This window comes from Labrus mixtus, chromosome 4 (genome assembly GCF_963584025.1).
Source record: "Labrus mixtus chromosome 4, fLabMix1.1, whole genome shotgun sequence".
Lineage (NCBI taxonomy): Eukaryota > Metazoa > Chordata > Actinopteri > Labriformes > Labridae > Labrus > Labrus mixtus.
This window is the reverse complement of record NC_083615.1, coordinates 7,946,314-7,962,032: the sequence shown is the minus strand read 5'-3', so window position 1 is coordinate 7,962,032 and position 15,719 is coordinate 7,946,314. Positions and strand designations below refer to the sequence as shown.

Here is a 15,719-nt window from a genome sequence, read left to right as displayed (position 1 = left end):
TCTAGTAAAACAAAAAGGAAACGAAAAAATACATTTTTACGATAATTTAATGTGCAGGATAACCATTCCTAAAATAAATGTTAAATTAAGGTACAATGAAATAATTGACAGCTTTATTTAAAAGTGATTTATACTCATTAAGTTATCCAATTATCTCAAAAGCAATCTAGATTTCTAGATACTGAATTCCCCTCTCTTATAACTTTTATAACTGAGACTAAGAGGACTGTTAAAAATACATTCCTTGTTTTTCTAGAATCCCAAATAAATTTCCATCACTAAAAACTAATCTGTAGGTGACTGTGACTGTTAGGTAATCATTAGGAATCTGTGATAGTCACTAAAGTAGGTTCCAGTTTGTAAACATTCCCTTGAATTTGATTTCTGGGTGTAAAAAATATCCTCTTTAAAATTACGACTAAAATAGTAACTCTGACCTCCTGGACCATGATTAAAAACATGAAGTATCAAGACAATCCAAAATATTCACCTTTCTTCTTCTTTTTATGGGAAGCGACGTGAACATGCGCGTGTTCGCCGCTGGGAGGCACGCGACACAAGCGTTTTAACAACGTGTCAGGGCACGCGCAGCTCACGGACAGCTGTTGAATCGTCATGCCGTGCCATGCCATCCGAGCTCCTCGAGCGCAGGAGAGGAGCTCAGGAAGAAAGTTCATGTCGTCTCCTCTGGAAAGTCAATGAAAAAGTTCAACCCTTTCTCTGCTGGCAGAAATCCTTTTTGAGGGCTCACGTGAAACTGAAGACATGGCAGCCTCAGGACTTTACTCAAAGGTAGGCAGACTTGTTCAAACTACGGTTGTGCAGCTCTCTCAACCATTTTCACTAACAAGCAAACGTTAGTTAATTTGCCTTCATCTGTCTGAAAAGATGAACCCTCTCCTATCATTTACTTAGAGTTGTTTAATTAACATTTTAACTGTGAATGTAGAAAATGTAGATTTTGATACGTGTGCTGTTCAAAGTAGTCCGTATCCATCCACATTATAACGTTACGCATGACTCCTGTCTGCTCAGTTAACCCAGCTATCCTTCCATTTCTCCAAGGTAGGCCTACATGTCACTGCTGTTTAACGAAGTTTTGTCAAAGACTGTGTAACTGTGTCGGTGAAGTGGTTGTAATAATGGCTCTGACCCGGCTTCCCCTCTGCCCATCAGTATGCCCGTGTATGGCTCCCAGATGCAGCAGAAGTGTGGAAGTCAGCAGAGCTTATCAAAGATTACACTCCTGGCGACCTGACGCTGACTCTGCAACTAGAAGACGGCACGGTGAGACAGCAGGCAAAATGCCATCTGCTCATACACAAAGAGAGATATGCTCTCTGAGGTGGAAATGGGTGTGTGATGTCCTGTCTGAGGGCCATGAACATATTCCTCTGCAAAATACTGACAACGGAGGCCTCATAAACCTCTTAGGGGGGAAAATCCACAGGAAAAACACACACTACTGTGCTACCAAATGCCCCGTTTAAAAGTTTGACTTAAGTTCAAAGTTGTTGGATTGATGTACAAAATGTACCAACAGTGAGGTTAAAATGTATCACTCAGTTCTGTCGCTGCCTGCAGTTGTGCTGTCGAGTTTAGACATGCATTTCAGGTAAGGAATAGGGCCAAACTGTTATCATGAGTGAACATGAACGAGCTCAGCATAGTGATTGCTTGCAAAGTTTAGTGTTAAGCAGTTCTGATGCTTAGATGTTTGTACTTAACCATCCATTTTTTTTTGTCTTTCACTGGTTATTAACTTTATGTATTTTTTCCAAAATGAAAGTAACTTATTGTCTTTAGGCTCCACGTCCCTGAAGCTGACTTCCTCTGTCTTTCTAGGAGGTGGAACACAAAATAGATCCCAAAACCAACAACCTTCCTCCACTGAGAAACCCTAACATCCTGGTGGGCGAAAATGACCTCACTGCTCTCAGCTACCTCCACGAGCCCGCTGTGCTACACAACCTGAAAGTGCGCTTCATCGACTCCAAGTTGATTTACACATACTGTGGTAACGGACTTCATCATCTTCGACTTACACTATCACTGTAGACTTTGGAGCCCTGCTAACTCTTCGCTCTGACATAATCTCCAGTACATTATGCTGATTATTGTGGTGCAGCCTGCTCTTAAAGGAGCACACACTCATATGTATTACATGAATTCAGGATAAACAGTGCACGCAGATCAACCGCGCATGGGATTTAATGTTCATTGATTTGATGTTAAAAAACTAAACATATATGTTGTTTAATGGAGTCAAACTGAGAGCTTCTCCCCTTCATGTATTCAGGAATTGTCCTGGTTGCTATCAATCCCTATGAGAGTCTCCAGATCTATGAAGCTGACATCATCAATGCCTACAGTGGGCAGAACATGGGAGACATGGACCCGCATATATTTGCAGTAGCAGAAGAAGCATACAAACAGATGGCTAGGTGCAGTTCATTATACATTTCAATGCTAATGACATGCTAACATCATTTTATGCTGATATTTGGTATGCGTGTCATCTAATCTTCTAACACAGAGATGAAAGAAACCAGTCCATCATAGTGAGTGGTGAGTCCGGAGCAGGAAAAACTGTCTCTGCTAAGTATGCCATGCGTTACTTTGCCACAGTCAGCTTGTCCTCTGGTGAGGCGAACATTGAGGACAGAGTCCTTGCTTCAAGTCCCATCATGGAGGTAACATTTCAGCAGTACAGATCATAAGATGAAATTATAAAAATGAAAAAACATGACCAAGTGCCTTTTTGGGGACTTCCCTAGGCTCTCGGAAATGCCAAGACAACAAGGAATGACAACAGCAGTCGCTTTGGGAAGTACATTGAGATTGGGTTTGACAAAAAGCTTTCTATAACTGGAGCCAACATGAGAACCTACTTACTGGAAAAGTCTCGGGTTGTGTTTCAGGTAAATATCATTTTTATGGATTTACTTTACTTGCCTGTACTGTAGGTCAGTGCCTTCAGTGTGTGAATGTTGGCATTCATATGTGTGTTTGTCCTCGCAGTTAATTAATTTGAAACACTCTAATGTGCATGTAACATGAAACATGTGTTACTATAGCAGCCCTATAACATACGACATAAAAAAAAAGCACAGTTAAGCCCGCCTGAAGATGGCCCTTCGTCCTGCTTTTAGGCCCATGGAGAAAGGAACTACCATGTTTTCTACCAGCTGTGTGCCTCTTCACATTTACCAGAGTTTAAAGCCTTCAAACTGGGTATGAAAAGCTTTCATATCAGTTCTCATTTTTGTAGGATTAACAAACCGTTCAAAAATGTTTTCTTTTTTATTACAACACTTGTTATGACTCTTGTTTAAAGGTTGCACAGAAGACTTCCACTATACTAACCAGGGTCAGAGCCCAGTAATAGATGGTGTGGATGATGCCAAAGAGATGTGCAATACCAGGAAGGCTTTCTCACTGTTGGGTGAGTTTCAGTCGCATTTGCATGTTGAATACAAAGTACTGTAGATAATCACTTTTCTGTATGGATTGCTTGCATGTTTGGTAACCATTTATTGTTTTATTATTCTGCTTTAGGCGTCAGTGAAGCTGATCAAATGTCAATTTACCAAATTCTGGCAGCTATTCTCCATCTTAGCAATGTGGAGGTGAAAGATCAGTCCGCAGATAGGAGCAGCATCATGGTAAACATTGATTACCCCTTTACAACAACATGAGTATTTTGTCATGTCGTAGTAGTTACATTTATGTCCAGATGTTGTATGAGCAGGTGTGGATCTTTACACATGTTAGATCATTACTGTTCATATTTTCTCCAGCCAGATAATGCCCACCTTATGGTGTTTTGTGAGTTGATGGGGGTCCCCTGTGAAGAAATGGCCCACTGGTTATGTCACAGAACACTAAAGACAACCACGGAAACCTTTGTCAAGACCGTGTCCAAAATGAGTGCTGTCAACGGCAGAGATGCCTTAGCCAAACACATCTATGCCACACTCTTCAGCCGGATTGTGGCCAGTATTAACAGGGCCTTAGAATCTGCGGCCAAACAACGCTGCTTCATCGGTGTGCTCGACATCTACGGGTATGTTTTCATTAACAGATCTGCAGTATTTCCATTTATGTTCCCTAGATGACCTTGTGTTTTAATATAAACTTTTTTTTTTCACTCAGGTTTGAAACATTTGACATAAACAGCTTTGAACAATTTTGCATCAATTATGCCAATGAGAAGCTTCAGCAGCAGTTTAACCTGGTATGTGTACCTTTTGTTTTTTAACTGAACTTGATCAGTTTGGAGTCAAAGTTGACATGTAAAATTTTCAGCTATCACTCCCTGCAGCATGTCTTCAAACTAGAACAAGAGGAGTACATGAAGGAGGGGATCCCTTGGACACTGATTGACTTCTTTGACAACCAGCCGTGCATTAATCTCATCGAGGCCAAGCTGGGTGTCCTGGACCTTCTGGATGAGGAGTGCAGGGTAACGGAGTGCAGGGCTTTTTTTTTCTCAAGTTTGTTCAGCAAATTCTGTTCAGCTACTTCAACTTGGAGGAACCCCCACCTTGCTATGTTTGGAAGTTATGAGTAAGGCCATGACTAACTGATGTGTCAGCTCTTCCTGTTTCCGTAGATGCCCAAAGGCTCTGACGACACATGGGCCCAGAAACTGTACAACACCCTCCAGAAGCAGAATGCCCACTTTGAAAAGCCCAGGTTATCAAACAGAGCTTTCATCATCCACCACTTTGCAGACAAGGTAAAACACACGCTGAGGGTTAATCTCAGTGGTCAGAAGTCTCATGGCAAAAAAAGGTCAACAGAGAAAAGCAGAGAAGGCTTTTTTTTTGTTGTTGTTGTTGTGTACATTAGAGGACATGACAACTCAATGGCTCCAAAATTGTCGCCCCCAATCCTGAGCCGAACAAGCTGTGTGGGAAATATGTGCATGGATGACTCATGTTTTTCTAACCAAAAGCAACAAAACAGTCAAGTGTGAAATTGTGATTTCTGAACTGTATGCCTTCACCAGAAATGTTTGAAGATTCTTTTCATTACAGCATTACTAATCAGTATTTTTCATACCATGAATGATGACAATGACCTTTGCTCCATAAGTCAAAGAGCACTGTGTGAGCTACCTCCTGTGTGCCTAGGTGGAGTACCAGTGTGAGGGTTTCCTGGAGAAAAACAAGGACACAGTCAATCAGGACCAGATTAATGTGCTGAAAAAGAGCAAGGTGAAAGATTTAATACACTGCTTTTCATTGTGTACTGACTTCCTATTCTTTCCACTCTCTTTGCTGGGGTTACAAGCATAAAATGTCAAAACCTCAGCTAAAAGTAAATGACTGGAAGGTGTATTTTTATGATGCAAGTCTCTGGGCACACACCCTGGAATTGTTCAGCCACAACTATTGGAGGAAATACACCCACTTTTTCAAATCTCAGATTGAAAACACTGCCATCTGCTGTTCAATAATATATATAATAACTTTGCATTTGTTTCTCTGATCTCTGAAGAATGGTCTTTTTTTTTAATTTTTAGTTTGACATGCTGCTGACGCTGTTTGAGGATGAAAAGGCAACAAGCTCCGCTAACAAGCGTACTGCTGTCACTGGAAGAGCGGGTCAGAGCCAGAAGGATACGAAGAAGACTGTTGGACTGCAGGTTAGATCTTGCACCAAACATGACATATTTTGGTGTTAATAACTTAGATGGAAAGAGCAAAAATAAAGTGCCAGAGAAATATAATAAATATACAGCAGTTAAAGATAAAGATATAAATAATAAAAGAATCCACTCAAATATAATACATCACAAATATTTAAAACTAAAATATATCCAGAACACAAGCTAGTTTTTACATAGAGGTTTTTTACATGAGTTATTGCCCTGACAAGCCATCGGAAAACATATTGCTTTAAAACTTAGGGCGTTATGGAAAAGACTTGTTTCAAATCTTTTTTTTAATTGTTAACTTTTTTTTTTTTTTTTGAGGATTTGTTTCCTATTAGGAGATGTATAACTACCAAATAATCAAATAGGATAGTTAGACTGATGGCATTCAAGGTATGATATTGAACATTTTCATAATCATTTGGTTTTAATTTGAACTTCAAAAGGAGGTTTGTTTTTTCAGTTTCGACAGTCTTTACATCTGCTGATGGACACGCTGAATGCTACAACTCCTCACTATGTCCGCTGCATAAAGCCAAACGACAACAAAGCTTCATTCACGTGAGGAATATTATTTAATCTTTCAGTTGGACAAGATTAACAGCATCTGGAACATGTGAGTGAGTTGTCTATTCATTTTTGTGAACCTTGTTACATTTTTTCTTTTAGCTTGGACCCTGTAAGGGCGGTGCAGCAGCTCCGAGCATGTGGCATCCTGGAAACCATCCGGATCTCGGCAGCAGGTTTCCCATCTAGGTAACATATCAACAACAGCATCTATTAATTGTATGTTTAGAACACAAAGACTTAAGAATTTTAAAAATCCTTTTTGTTTTCCAGATGGACCTATCAGGAATTCTTTTGTCGTTATCGGGTCCTCATGAAGCAGAAGGATGTGCTTCCTGATCGAAAACAAACCTGCAAATGTCTCCTGGAAAAGCTTATCAAGGTGAGTCTTAATTATGTGAAAGTATTCCTATGATGTCAATGTGAGGGATAACGTATAGTGAGCGGGTTGTGAAGGCAGAATAGAACCCAGACAGGATGAGCAGGGCTTTCAGTATACATTATCCCACTCATTACATGGCTATTTTCTTAAGATGTAAACTTAATATACACTATATTGATTTGGAAATTATGTTATTGATTTAAAAATAATTTATCTATTCTGTTAAAGTGCAATCCCAGCTTGTCTCTTCCTTGGTTATAACATCCAATTGAAAAAGAAAAACTGGACATCTGTCTGTAAATTGATATGAATGTAGTCAGTCCTCCAGATTCTGTGATAAGAGCCATGTCCTTAGCAACAGTTTGCTTAATATGTCAATGGTTTGTTTTTCATAACAACGGTCTGCCAATAAGAAACAAGCATTTAAAGTGACAGTAAGCAACATGTACATTCCATTGTAGCCAGCCATTGTTTTTTTTAAGTTGTTTGTTTATTTTGACAGGGACAGTGTTCAGCCAATTAACTGTACCAGAGTTAAATATAAGCTAATTCGCATCTGTAGTCCCTGGGCAGGAGAAAACAACTCAATTATTGTATAATTTATATACAGCACCATGTTTTGTTCCTAGGACCAGGATCTGTATCAGTTTGGCAAAAACAAGATTTTCTTCAGGGCTGGTCAAGTGGCTTACCTGGAGAAGCTGCGTTCTGACAAGCTGAGGGAGGCTTGTGTTCGCATCCAGAAGACAATCCGCTGCTGGGTTGCACGCAAGAAGTACCTGAGGATGAGGGAATCAGCTGTAACCATACAGAGACTTGTGCGGGGTCACCAGGCACGCTGGTGAGCAGAAAATGAAACAACAGCAGGATCAGAAACTCACGCTCATATCAACTTGTAGCTGCTTTAACATATTTCTAACTTGCCTTTTTGTTTTTTGTCAGTTACGTTAAGTTTCTGCGAAGAACCAGAGCGGCTATTACCATTCAGCGGATGGTGCGAATGTGGCTGGCTAGGAGACGCTATCAGCGGCAGCGCTCTGCAGCTATCACTGTTCAGTGCTACTTGAGGGCATACATGGCTAAAAAGCAGTACTATAAGGTAATATCACACTTAATAATAAATGAACATCTTGATAAATCCTGTAAGTTATAATTCCATACTTGTAAATCCTTTACTGAAAAGTCTTCTAGTCAAAATAAGAGTTTTAGTAGCTTTGGTTTGTTTTAGGCGACATATAAGTTTACTGGAATGTTGTTTTTATGCAACAGCCTAAAATAATTTTAACTTCCTGTCAGCTGATGTCATTTAACTTCTCTTGCACACAAAAGTAACTGGAATCATGTTGACATTTGAAGCTGTGAAATTGTTTGGAAAAAGAAATGCATGACTAGACACATGACAGTAATGTATTTAATTTAATTAAAATTTCATTGGCTCTTTTTATGTGGAAAAAATCTTACTATCCAGTAAATAAAGAAAGAATCCAAATGTTGTGCACATGACCCTTGTCTGAAAGCTAATAACAAGTTTAGCTTCAATTTTAAGCCTTCTGTTTGTTTGTATTTTTATTCATATTTACAGTTGATGTTTGAGCAAAAGGCTGTGGTCGTCCAGAAGTGGGTGAGGGGCTGGTTGGTGAGACGGCATTACAGACGCACCCTGGCAGCCATCATCTTGCTGCAGAGTTGTGTACGTCGCATGAGGGCCAAGATGGACTTAAAGAAGCTGAAAGTGGATGCACGCTCTGTGGAGCACTTCAAGAAGCTCAACTTTGGCATGGAGAACAAGATTATGCAGCTGCAGCACAAGCTGAATGAACAGGTGAGAACTCTGTCAGTGTAGATATCTAGTTTTGTCTCTGTCAGGTAGTTGTTTACTCTGGAACATACCATGACAACATTGAAAACATTGGGTCATTGGGAGTTGTTGTATCACATGCACAGCATGTGTTTGTTTCTCCCCCTGCAGCACAAAGAAAACAGAGAGCTCAGTGAGAGACTGAATTCTGTGGAGAAGTCAAAGGCTTTGGAGAGGGAGAGATGTACGAGAGAGATTGAAAACCTCCATAGATCAGAGCAGGACTCAAGAGCCAAGGCAGAGAAGGTTCCCTCACTGCTGGAGCAGCTCTCCTTCCTTCAACATGAGCTGGAAAAAACCCGCAGGGAGAAGGACGACATGGAAGAGCAGAAGAAGGACTACATTGAGCGGACGCAACAGGTAGGCCCACTACAGATCTTTAAAAAGTATCCAGCTCTGGCCCTGACAAGAGATTTTTTACATAGCACTTTTTCTTATTATGTGTTGTTGGATTGTTGACACAGAATTAGATTCATATGAATTTACTTTGATCTCCTTAAAGGAAGAATGTGCCTCATTTTTATACAGTAGATGTCGCCCTTGAGCACCAGCATTAAAACAAACAACAAACTGCTATGTGGTGACACCTTCACTATTCTGAAGCCTCCACTCACCTCCAGCGACACACCTCTAACCCCTCTCCACTCACGTTCGCACAAAGGATTTATCAATGAGAACGCACCATAATTAATCACCATTAAGCACAACTGGCGGACAAAATTGTCCTCTGCTCGAGCTGCAATTGCCTTTGGCCTGCATTGTTGTGTTAGCAGGCTAATGTTAGCACACTGGTTAACACATAGCTTCATATTGCACATAAATTGTCAAGGAATGACCGTGATCTAAACACACTTATGTGACATCCACATAAGCAGGTAGTAGGTTATGTTATTCTTCTTTTCTCTAGTCCTTGACTAAAACAGCTTTATAAGCAAGGCCGTCCCGTCCATGTAAACATGATGTAAACACGGTTCCCACAAAAACACAGCTGGCGAGACTCACGTTTCTCACTCATTGTAGGCAGTCATGACTCAGAGAGACATTTACAGAGGATATACTTGATTTCTGCTCTATTTATGTGTTAAATGTTGCACATTCTACCTTTTAAATCAAATTGTGCATCACACTCCTTAACAATCAGCCATTCAGCAAATTTTTGTTTATTGTCTTCAGTGCTTAACCCTAGTTTATTCATCTCTCATTGCTGAAATTGTGATTACTAGGGACCTTGTGTTTTATATATTTGTAAAGCATTTGCTTCCACTGCTGGTTGTGTAATATCATTTTCTCCTGTAATAGGCTGCATGCCAGTTTGTTTTTATGCCTTTTTCGTTTGCTTCCCCAAAATATTCAAGGAGTGGATCAAATCCAACACTTAGGTTTGAGGTATTTTATAAATCTGGAGGCCTGCAGAGGATAATAATAGGATTTTTAGTTCAACATTGAAAGAAACCTGATTTTGCCTTCTTTCACCATCAGGTGGTAGAACAGCTTAATAGTAAGAACAGCGTCTTGAACAGTGAGAATGATGAACTGAACAAACAAATCCTGGAACAAGCCCAAAACTTAACAGGTATTTAGCAGTTCACAGCACGAGATTACATAACGGCTTAATTAAGAATGAATAAATGAACACAACAGTGTTTTGTTCCAGAGATTAAATCCAACGTAGAGATTACAAAACAGATGGAGAAGGACTTAAATGAAGAACGCTCTCGCTACCAAAGTCTGCTGAGTGAACACCTGCATCTGGAGGAGCGACATAAAGACCTAAGAGAAGAGATGGATCTCGGCATTGTGAGTAACACTGGATTGAAAATGTTAACACGATGGAACAAGTATAGGTTTGGCTACTCATTTCATGTGTAATGTGTGTGGTTTTTTTCTTCTAACTTTTCTCATCAGAGCCCAAGAAAATCTGGACAGAACAGGAAAGACTCTATCTTCAGCAACGCCTCATCTGAGTTTACTCAGAGCTTGGGCTCGGAAGACGAAAGCTCCGTACATACAGAGGTATCATAGAAAATGAGACAATATAACGGTGTATTATCAGAAAGTAATACTTTCTCCTAACTGTATCTTTTTTCGATGAAATACTTCTGCTCTGTCGCCTCAAAGTCGGTTTAAAACAGCTGTGTTGACATGAGTTTTAAGGAGATGTTAGATGCAATGTTGACTTGCTTGTTATACATTGTTAACTGCCACAAGAGAAGTTTAAAAGTAGAACTTTTCCCTGTGTATCGTTATGTATGTTGAGGAATTTATAGAGCATCAAATGGAACTGGATGGTAATTTTTTGGAACAGCTATGGCAATATTTGTTATACTCGTATTATTGCAGCATTGTAATCAGTTTGTGAAGAGATTAGTTCAACCAAAGACTCGCTGTGTTTTTTTTTTTAGGATGAGTCCCAGGTGGACCTGTCAGTCCTTCTGAAGCTCCAGAGAAGAGTGAAGGAACTGGAGCAGGACAAACAGTCACTATGGCAACAGCTGGATAATAGAGAAGAAGCTCAACAAGAAAAGGCAGAAGTATGGAAAGAAAGAAAAGTCTTGTTTCTTAATGAAGTGAAAAATACCAACAGAAAGAACTCTTTTGTGTTTTAATTTGTTATGAAATGATTGATATTAACGTGATGATTTCTCTTCATGGATAAAGGAGGTGGAGACGCAGAGAACTGTTGGCAGAGCAGAACTGGACTTGGAAACACTGAAGGTTTGGCAAGATGTCCACAATGAGTCATTGAATTAGTTTACCTCACGCATGTTTTTTTCTTATGAGTAAGATTTAGATGTAGATTCCTCAATTATATTGCAGATTTTTTTGGATTTGTTTTTTATTTTGCTAAATGTCTGTATGCAGCGGCAAGAACTGGAGTCCGAGAACAAGAAATTGAAGCAGGATCTAAATGAGCTGCGGAAGTCTCTCACCAATGAAGACAAAGAATCGTTGCCCCCTGCTCCTGGCTCTATGCCCTACAACATCCTGCTGGATCAGCTCAGTTCTTCCAATGAGGAGCTGGAGATGAGAAAAGAGGAAGTGCTGCTGCTCCGGTCTCATATGGTCCGCCAGGAGGCTCTTAAGCATAAAGTGAGAAAATAGATTTTAATTCATTTTTATTTTATATTGTGTATTTTCAAATGTAATAAATCATACAAGTAGTAACTGATCCCATATGAACTGGCTTCCAGGACTCTGCACTCGGTGAAGGTGTGAACTTAGATCTTGAAATTCCCTCATTTAAAGATGTTAACAGGTAAGACAAAGTGACTCTCACTCCCATAATCCATCACTCGGATCAGTGTTATTTCAGTGTTTCTTAATCTGGTCCTCAGGTCCTCTGAAATCCACACGCTGAATGAAGACGGAGAGCTGTGGCTTGCCTATGAAGGCTTGAAAGAAACAAATAGGTAATGAAATAATAATCTCCAGTTACATAATACATTTATTTACGATCATTCATAACATGTGAACACAAACTATTCCTGCTTCCTTCAGACTTCTTGAGTTCCAGATGCAGGAACAGAAGCGTATTCACAGTGACAAGTACAGGAAGCTGACCGAGGAGGTGAAGAAGTTGAAGGCTGAAAGGGAGCAGCAGCAGAAGCTGCTGGCCCAGACCCTCCTACTCCCTGAAGATGCCCGCATCGAGGCCACCCTGAAGCATGCGATCACAAGACTCACCAATGACAACTTGGTGGGTCTGCTGCTCGCTGGCTGGCAGTATTGCCAGATCAGGGCATCTTTCTTATATCAATATGATGGTGTAATTATTTTCATAATGCAGAGGTCCTTATATATATGCTGATTCTTCAGTGAAATGTTGGCTCTGAACCTTTGGAAGAACCATCTTATAGTTCAGTTTTAAAAATGAGATCAATTGTATAGTTAAGTAAAGTAAAATTGAGATGTTGCATCAGCATAAAACCGCATATAAACAAATATACAGTAATTAAAACGAATCATTTTCTAGACGTATTTTACTTAACAGATTTAAAAATGAAAACGTTGATGCTTTTAAAAGGTTTGTTTTGTCTCAAACTAATCTTTTATGTTCACTTGATTATAGGAACTCATGGAGCATCAAGAGAAACAAGACAAAATCATACGCAAGTTGAAAAAACAAGTTAAAATTTACCTCAAAAAAGTCCAAGATTTTGAAGGTAATGTCACTGAATGTTTATATTGTATATTTTTAAGTTGACATTAGCAGCTTCCTAAATCCTGTTTATCACTCTATTGTGTCTCTTTTCTTTGTTTAGTGGGTGCTCAGCAGAAAAATAACCCTGTGATGAACGCTCGTGGCCGAGCAGTGAGCATCACCCGAAAGGAGAGAGAGTACCAGGGCATGTTGGAGTACAGGGAGGGTGACGAGGGCCGCTTGCTTAAGAACATGGTCACAGGTATGTTAAACCGGTTTTGCTCAATCAAATTATTTTCTGAATTGCATAAAAAAAAAGGTTAGAGTGCACACTTTTTGAGGACTTTGGGTTTCAAATGTTGTAATCTCCTCAGATCTGAAGCCTCGTGGTGTAGCAGTGAGCTTCATTCCTGGACTTCCGTCTTACATCATCTTCATGTGCCTGCGATACGCCGACAATGTGAACGACGATCAGAGAGTCAGCAATCTGCTCAATTCCACCATCAGCAGCATCAAAGGGGTTATAAAGGTGCAGTAGATCACTTTTTTTTGTATGTGCAAAAAGTGATGAATGAGTTTATCTTGAATACATTTTCACACTGGTTCTTACAGAGGAGAGGAGATGACTTGGAAGTGGTGTCCTTCTGGCTGGCCAACACGTGCAGATTGATGCACTGCCTGAAGCAGTACAGTGGAGATGAGGTAAGCTTTAGAGAAAGACTTGATACCAGTTGTTTACTTTTATAAATACTTTTATAATAATTCCTTCATAAACTCTGGATGTCTGTCTCATTGTATAGGAGGTCATGAAGAACAACACTGCCAAACAGAACGAGCAGTGCCTGACCAACTTTGAGCTGTCGGAGTACCAGCAGGTATTTGGCGACCTGGCCATCCAAATATACCGCCAGCTCATCAAATGCATGGAGGAAATCCTGCAGCCCATCATTGGTGCGGTAACATAATATCTAACACCATGTTCCTGAGAAGCCCGATCATAACAATGACCTGACTGTCAATCTCTCTGTCGTGTGTAGTGTCAAGCATGCTGGAGCACGAGACAATCCATAGCGTCCTGGGGGCCAAACCAACAGGCCTGAGGAAGAGGAGCACCACTATCCCAGAGGCGGACACTGTCACAGTGGATATCCTCCTGCAGCGTCTTGGCCTCTTCTACGCCACCATGAGTCAGCATGAGATGGGCTCAGAGCTCATTGAGCAGGTGGTCAGGCAGCAGTTTTATGTCATCTGTGCAGTCACACTCAACCACCTGCTGCTGAGGAAGGACATGTGCTCCTGGAGCAAAGGCCTGCAGATCAGGTTAGCATTGTTGTGCGAGTGTTACGAAACCTGTAAACAATTACACAATCTTAACAGTGTTGTTGAGTTGAAATCTGGCACTGGCACAGCCAGATTATGCTTACTTAACATGCCTTTGAGCCTCTGAGCATGATATTTTTTATTGTTAATCAATGAGGTCAGAGTTACATTGAGAATAGAAATGATCAAATATGTCAACCACATTTACAACTAACAGTCAGCCAACATGATGTCTCTCATTCACATCTCGTCACGCCCTCCTTCACAGTGTCTGTTCCAAGTGACGAGACGAAAAAAGTGACGAGATGAAAAATAAAAAAATAAAATAGGCACTGGGTAAAACCTGTGGACAGAGCCTCTCAGGGCAAACAACATTTTCTTGAAAGTCATTGACAACATCCGGTCTGAAGGCTGCCTCTCCTGTTATTAACTGTAAAAAAATTAAGATAATAGTTTTCTTTATCAGACATGCAGCAAAACATTTGAGTCAAGTTGATCAACTTGGTTGTGTAGATCAGAAGTTAGATTTCTGTAGAACAGTCTGAATAGTTTGTTCCGTGTGTCTGGCTGCAGGTACAATGTTTGGCAGCTGGAGGAGTGGCTGGCAGAGAGGGGGCTCCAGGACTGCGGCGCTAAAGAGACTTTGGAACCTCTCGTTCAGGCTGCACAGCTTCTACAGATCAAGAAGAAGACTGAGGAAGACGCCAAAGCTATTTGTACTATGTGTACTGCCCTCACCACAACCCAGGTCCATCATCACTACATGAACACACAGCAGTATTCATTTGTAGTGGTAAAATGTTGACATTGCTCTGATCATTGACTGTGTGTATTTGCAGATTGTTAAAGTGTTGACCTTGTACACCCCGGTAATCGAATTTGAAGAGCGAGTATCGATAACTTTCATCACAATGATTAAAGTGAGTAGCTGGAAAGTCTACAATATGAAATTGGTATTAAATTATTGTTTTATAAACTCTTTTTTTTTTTTTTTAACTATATCTGCATTTTTTATTTTTTTATTACAATTTTAGGACCTCTTGAGTGGCAGAGTTGAATCATCCACCTTGATGATGGACTCTAAGAAAATCTTCTCCGTCACCATCCCCTTCACACCTTCCTCTGTGGCTCTGGAGACCATCCAGATCCCTGCCAGCCTCAATCTGGCATTTCTCAAACGCATTTAGGCCATTGACACCTGACCAGTGACACTTAGTGGTCACACCTAAGACATGCATTTATGTTTGAGCTTTTCAGCACTGCAAAGCCAAAGAGTTGAGCTGTGTGAGCAGTGAGTCTACAAAGAAACATCTTATGTCTTGCCAAACCTAAATATCACTGATAGAGTTGTTGATAGTTCTTGCGAATTCATGATTGCATTATTTCATCCATTATTATAATTGTATGTGTTTATATTTTTTTAAATAGGCAAATGTTTGTACCTAACATTTTCAGGTGACACGTTTGTAATTATGGGGATGGACATGGACAGATGGACAGATAAATCTTTAGAAAGCAAATAACCATAAATAAAATATTGAGTTTGCATTTAAATCATAATGTAAATGTCATAACGAAATGCAGGAGCTTTGTTTTAAAACTGTAACCTAATATTTCTGTAACTACTAACGTCAGGTGATGATGTTTATGCCAGGAAGAGGAGAAGGAACATGTATGTAATTTTGCTATCTTATACATTCGGTCATATTAAAGGCTGGCTTTCAAAGAAATGGTTTGAAGTGCATGAAAATACTGTTCAAACAGTTTAGCTACCTCAGAAGGTATGATG

The 15,719-nt window shown here is 40.1% G+C and overlaps 1 protein-coding gene across 1 annotated transcript; it reads left to right on the top strand.

Annotated features, from left to right (window-relative positions):
* The first annotated feature begins 635 nt into the window (after positions 1-635).
* On the top strand, positions 636-15,660 carry LOC132972590 (unconventional myosin-Va-like). The gene is made up of 40 exons (XM_061035528.1): positions 636-792; positions 1,177-1,287; positions 1,846-2,017; positions 2,300-2,444; positions 2,537-2,693; positions 2,778-2,921; positions 3,153-3,234; positions 3,338-3,445; positions 3,559-3,665; positions 3,801-4,066; positions 4,156-4,237; positions 4,325-4,465; positions 4,616-4,741; positions 5,139-5,222; positions 5,531-5,653; positions 6,126-6,223; positions 6,332-6,418; positions 6,503-6,611; positions 7,241-7,452; positions 7,554-7,710; positions 8,194-8,433; positions 8,581-8,829; positions 9,949-10,042; positions 10,124-10,266; positions 10,375-10,482; positions 10,872-11,000; positions 11,128-11,184; positions 11,332-11,559; positions 11,661-11,725; positions 11,805-11,879; positions 11,968-12,166; positions 12,539-12,632; positions 12,732-12,872; positions 12,985-13,139; positions 13,223-13,312; positions 13,411-13,561; positions 13,648-13,930; positions 14,504-14,678; positions 14,770-14,850; positions 14,965-15,660. The coding sequence occupies exons 1-40, from the start codon at positions 766-768 to the stop codon at positions 15,115-15,117; spliced, it is 5,448 nt and encodes a 1,815-aa protein (XP_060891511.1). The 5' UTR covers positions 636-765; the 3' UTR covers positions 15,118-15,660.
* Positions 15,661-15,719: the final 59 nt, after the last annotated feature.